Genomic DNA, 5,551 nt, shown 5'->3' with positions numbered 1-5,551 from the left:
AGGCTGGGTTCCTTCAAGAGGCGCTTGGGACGGCCCAGGGCACCGTCAAAGCCATGTGCGTCCCTGACGGAGCGGTAAGTGAGGCACAGTTCTCCGTGTGTGCACTGTGTCTTTGGGAAGTGCGGATGGTCAATGTCGGCACGTTTCAACTTCAGAAAGAGCAGTTCTCTGCAAACAAGAATATATGTTCTTATATCAAGTCTGACGGTGTCCCTAAAACTAAGTAGAAAACAACAAAACCTTATGAATATGAGTTTATGCTCAAGATCTAGAGCTTTTTTCTTCTCTAAACAATGCTATAAAGTACTCCTGTACTTCATTTGGGGTCATTTCTGCCAGTAATGAGCATAAAATAGCATTCATATTTTGTCTCCAGCCTCAGTTTCAAGGACTGTTAGCTTAGCCCAACATAACCCTTGTATGCTGGTTTTTGAACAAGATTACTATTTTGAAAGACTACTCATTTGGATACATAAGCTTATTGAGTATGTTCAAAATGGGAGTAAGAGTTCAGTCTCATTACTTTTAATTCACTTCCTATTTTCAGTGGAAAGTAATGTGGTATCCATACTGTAGTCCAGACATGATGAATGGATTCAGGTAAGCTCAGTGTAATGAGTGTCGCCTGTATTATTTACCCCAAGTTGAGGATGTCCGTTCTTCCCTAAGTAGATCATAAGAGTTGCTGGGTCATGAGACCCATCTCCCCTTTCCCATGTCTCCCATACCCAGTTAGGGCCCCATGAATATTAGTTCTGATGATAGTGTCTCACTTAGAAAGATACTGAGACAATTTAGAAAAAGTTAAAGAATTTTAAGAGACTTGAAATATTCAAATTCTGAATCATCTTACTGACCTGAAAGTTATTTTTTCTTTCACAATTCAGTTGTAAAGATTCAGTTTGAACCTTTATCCTGCATATTACATGGAATATATTCACAGCGATTTTCAGTGAGACTTGCATAATTGGGGGGAAAAAAGCCCTGTAACAAGCTTAAAAACTATCATTTGGCAACAGAAATTAAATTTTCGTTGAATCTATTGTGATGGAAAGACACAACATGGATTTCTGTTCCATTTGATATAAACATGTTTATGAAGCTGAGTGTCATATTGATGAGTTTACTTCAATTTTCTTTCATCAGAAATTCTTAACAAGGAAAGACATTGAACACATTAGAAAATTTGCAGCTGACCATTTTAACCAGGTAAGGAGTTAATTAGAGCATTTTTTCCTCTGTCTTTTATGGACTCAGTGTTTTTAACTAACAATTGCTCGAACGCTCATGCTGTTAGTTTCGAGGATCTTATTCTTTCAGATCATCCTTCTACTTTTCCTCTTTTTATTTTTAAACTTAATCTTAACCTCTGGGCATAATTCTAAGATTTCAACTTGGACAGTTGAATTCACCGTTAATCATATTTTTAAAAGAAACGATGGAACTTCAGTCCAGTTAGGAAAACAAGCAGAGCCTCAGTGCCCAAGGTTTACATGAGAGTGTGGCAGGTGGGAAAGAAAGCCTGTACTCATTGTTCTTCTCATACTGGTTTTTAAAATTCTGAATTATGTTCTATGTTCTTGGCTTGGCTAATGGCAGAACTAAAATACGGAGGAGCAGGAGTGGAAAGTGGGCATTCTTACATTCTCACTGGAAATATAAATTGCCTCGGCCATTTTGGAATCAGTAACTTTAAAAACAGTCAGGCTTTTTGAGTCACTAATTTTCTGTGACACTTTAAAGAAAGGAAGGACCCAAAATATGAGGAGTCTTTATGCTCATCACAATATCATAACAGGAATAAAATGCAACCATATGGGAAGTGATTAAATAGATTAAAGTGTAATCAAAGGAATTCATATTAAAGTTTGTTCTAAAACTTTGTCTCCTAAGAGTTTGCAATATGGGGAAAATGTTCGTAAGAAAAGGAGAACACAGAATTCCACGTACGTGGGTCACAGCTGTCTCTCACACTGTTTGTGAATTGAAAACGGACTGCCCACCTGTCGCACTAGCGCCTCCCAAGCCTCAGAGCTCAAGCTCAAAGAGATTTTTCAGTATGAGAAAGATTAGGATGGTGGTTTCCAAGGCTGGCCGAGGCATAATGGAAAAGTCAGGAAAATATAAAGTTTTTCATAAAGTTAAATGAATTTAAAGAACTATCCTTTACTTCTTGGCTTTGTTTTGTTTTTTTTTTTTGCTATAAAATGCTCTTTTATGAAATGATAGCAATAGTAGATAATATTTTGGGTTTGTTGTATGCCCTTGATATAATTCGAAATTGGCAACCCTGTATCTCCTGATTTGGGTTCTTTATTTTTATTTTACTAGTGTCTAAAACCTGCATCTAGGAGATAAGCCTGAAGGTTAACTTGGCAGCCTTTAACTTGAACTATTACTACGTTTTCTTCTTTTCTTCTTCTACTCTTTCTTTTCCTCTTTTCTCTTTTACTTCCCTAATTTTCTAAATTTTTATATTAGAAATGAGTTCTACTTGTTTTTTTAATTTATTAGTGTTTTAACTTGATTTGGCTTGAATTGTTATTAGTGTTTGTGTATTCTTAGCAGTATGCGCATGCCCACGCTTGAAAAACAATGAGGAAGGATTCGTAATGAAACGCGTTAGTGTTCGCACCAGCCTGCGCCACCCCGGTCCCACGTCGCGGGGTCTGTTTCCAGACGTCTGGCCACGTACTGCCCTTTTTCCCCTTCTTGTCCATTTTAAACTTTCCCTGTTAACTTCCTGCAATGAGACGAAGCTCCAAAAGAGCCCCGAGCGTGTCCAGGATTCTGCAGGGTAAAATCAGTGGGCTGCTCCGCGGTCTCTGGCCAGAGCTTCCTGCACATCGAATCTTTAGTCATTCCTGTTCCATTCACTTGCAACCTGCCAGAAACCTGCAGAGAGCTCTTCTCTGCTGATATTCCTCCTCGCCCTCCATTCTCTCTGTTTTTTCATTGTGATGAGATTACTTTTTTAATTCCATTAGTATCATTTTGAAGGGGTTCAGGGAAGGAATAGAGATCATCTCATGCAGATTCTCTCCTATGAGGAACAATAAGTCCTTGTACCACAAGATTGACAGGCCGACCCCACTTTTTAAAAAATCGGAGTCTTTGTCTTTATCACAGGAAGTCTTACCTGTATTCCCAAAAGCCAATCGGAACTGGAATTCCCCGGTTGCCAAGCTCATCGTGGAGGAGCGGGGGTCGGGATTCATGAGACGCATGCAGGCCCAGGAGGGGGACGTGCTCCTGCTCACGGCCGGAGAGCACCCGAGAGCGGTGAGAAGTCCTCCCGTGCAGCCGAGGCTGGCCGGCGCCCCTCCTCCCCGCACGCGGCGCGGCTTTGACACTGGGCGTTCATGTCATCAGACGGAGCTGAAAGATAAATATCTTTCAGTGCTTCATAAAGCATCTAGAAAAACTAGGCTTTTTTCTCCAGCTACCAGGCTCCACGGGCACAGTTCACACAGATCGGACCTGGCTCTCATTAGGAAGGCCACTTAGAGGGCTGTTGGCATTCATTATACAATTATGAAAAAGTAGTTTCATTTTCGAGGTTTTGCAAATTAAGAAAACTTGGCAGTCACTAACTTTTGTACATAGTGCATTCCTGCAAATGTGGAGGGACCGGTCAGACTGCCAGAGGCTGCTGGTCTGGCAGGCAGCGCTGGCCGTAGCCTCGCGTCGGCAGGGCCCTACCCCAGGAGCAGTAGCTGGGAGGTGGTGCGCGCCACCAGACACTGGCCGAGCCACTGTTCTTCAGGAGGTAGATGGAGGACTGTTCACAGCCCAGCACTGTCTGAGTGCTTGGCGTATATTTGGCTTTACACATCACTGTAACGTATGCAGAAGTGTGGTGTAAAAGACGAACATGAGCATTGAAAATATACTTCAAAGGTCTAGCGTGATATAAATTCACTCTTGCAGTATAGTATAATATGATTTCTTTATAGTCATAGTGTCCCATTAGTACTCTGTCGAGTTCATGCTTATTTGTGTTTGCACTATTTTTATTATTTCTTCCAAAGGAAGTTTCAGAGTTCAGCTTCAAAACTAAATGCAATCCGCTGTCTTTCCCTTCCCCTGCAATTGTAAAGAAAGCTCTACAATTTTGTTGGTAATGCATACACATTTTTTTTAATGAATTAATTTATCGACATTATTTTTGAGCACCAGCCATGAGACAGCGCTGTTAAATTTTCTGGAGAAATATAAATTTTATTGTCAATGCATTTCTGAAAAAAGAACGTGGGATTTCTGTGTCATGTAAAAATCGAGCTGCGGTCTTTTTGGCTGTTAAGCGTCCCGTGGTATAAACCCACACGCCGACGTTCTTTTTCCCAGGAAGGCGTCGTTCTCGTCCCTCCTGGGACGTCCTTGAAAGGGCTCCAGAAACCAGACTCGTGAGAACCACACTCAGTATCAGTTGCAGTAAAAGTGGCCCGTGTGGATATTTAAGTGTAAGATAGAACAGGCCACAAAGTGACACCGCGGGCACGTGTCCCAGCATGTCTCCTGTCCTTTTTGAGGGAAGCCCTAGGGGTCATAGTTGCCACTTATTAAGCACTTCCTGTTTGCAGCCCAGCACTGTTCTGAGTACTCGGTGTGTATTATTTAATCCTCATGCCAACCCTACTGAGAGAAGTACTGATACTCTTAACGTTTGTAAAGACAAGGACGCTGAGGCACAGAGGCTAAAACTTTTGCTCACACACACACAAGTGGAGGAGACAGATTTTTTTTTCTGACCCCCAAAGTCTGGTTTCAAAAGTCACACTCTAACCCACACCACCGCTGGTGAACCAGCGTTGCCTGGACATGGGCTGCGTGCAGGCACTCACCGGATCCTCACCACACCCGTCAGGAGCAGTAAGGGCGTCGTCACTGTGACGGCCGCCATTCACATTGTGCCTCAAGTGTCTTATTGATGTGAATCATCACAACAGCCTTTGGAGTAGATGTTTTCATCTCCATTTTATCATGGGAAAGGTGCAGACAAGTTAGGGACAGACCCAAAGCGGGACACACCCAGGCCAGTCAGGCTCTGATAGCTGTGTGCTCAGTCGCCGTGCTGTGAGATGCTCACCACGCTGCTGAGTCTCACAGTCATCCCCAGCCGTGTCGCGGTCAGGTCATCCTCCGCCTTTGTCTCCGGAGAAACTTAAGGTGTCCCTTCGATCACTGGCTCATCCTTTCTCAGTCAGTGGCCTGGCTTCAGAATCCAGCCGTCACTTGCTGCCTGCTCTGTCACCTACCTCGATGTTCCCGTCTTCTGTTTGCAGTGCTCTCTGTTGGGACAATTACGACTGGAGTGTGCCGACCTTCTGGAAGCGAGGGGAGTGGTGCTGCGTGACCCGGCTCGCTTCTCTTTCCTTTGGGTGGTGGATTTCCCGCTCTTCCTGCCCAAGGAGGGGCACCCCGGAGAGCTGGAGTCAGCCCACCACCCATTCACTGCTCCCCACCCCAGCGACGTCCACCTCCTGTCCGCTGAGCCCGAAAAGGTACCTTACCTGCCCTTCCAGGTAAAAAGGAAACGTGGGAACAAAGG

General features: G+C 43.6%; 1 protein-coding gene across 1 annotated transcript in view; it reads left to right on the top strand.

The window, feature by feature from the left end:
• The window catches only part of LOC105292899 (aspartate--tRNA ligase, mitochondrial-like), a gene marked incomplete at its 5' end in the record, with an annotated part of 16,342 nt that overhangs the window by 6,687 nt on the left and 4,104 nt on the right, over positions 1–5,551 (top strand). The window contains 3 exons of the mRNA XM_011361290.2: positions 3–74; positions 1,147–1,209; positions 3,130–3,282. Coding sequence (XP_011359592.2) covers positions 3–74; positions 1,147–1,209; positions 3,130–3,282 — 288 coding nt within the window. The remainder of the gene's footprint in view (positions 1–2; positions 75–1,146; positions 1,210–3,129; positions 3,283–5,551) is intronic.

This window comes from Pteropus vampyrus, unplaced genomic scaffold, assembly GCF_000151845.1.
Source record: "Pteropus vampyrus isolate Shadow unplaced genomic scaffold, Pvam_2.0 Scaffold65, whole genome shotgun sequence".
NCBI lineage: Eukaryota > Metazoa > Chordata > Mammalia > Chiroptera > Pteropodidae > Pteropus > Pteropus vampyrus.
The sequence above is the reverse complement of the archived record's forward strand: the minus strand, read 5'-3'. Positions and strand labels throughout refer to the sequence as shown.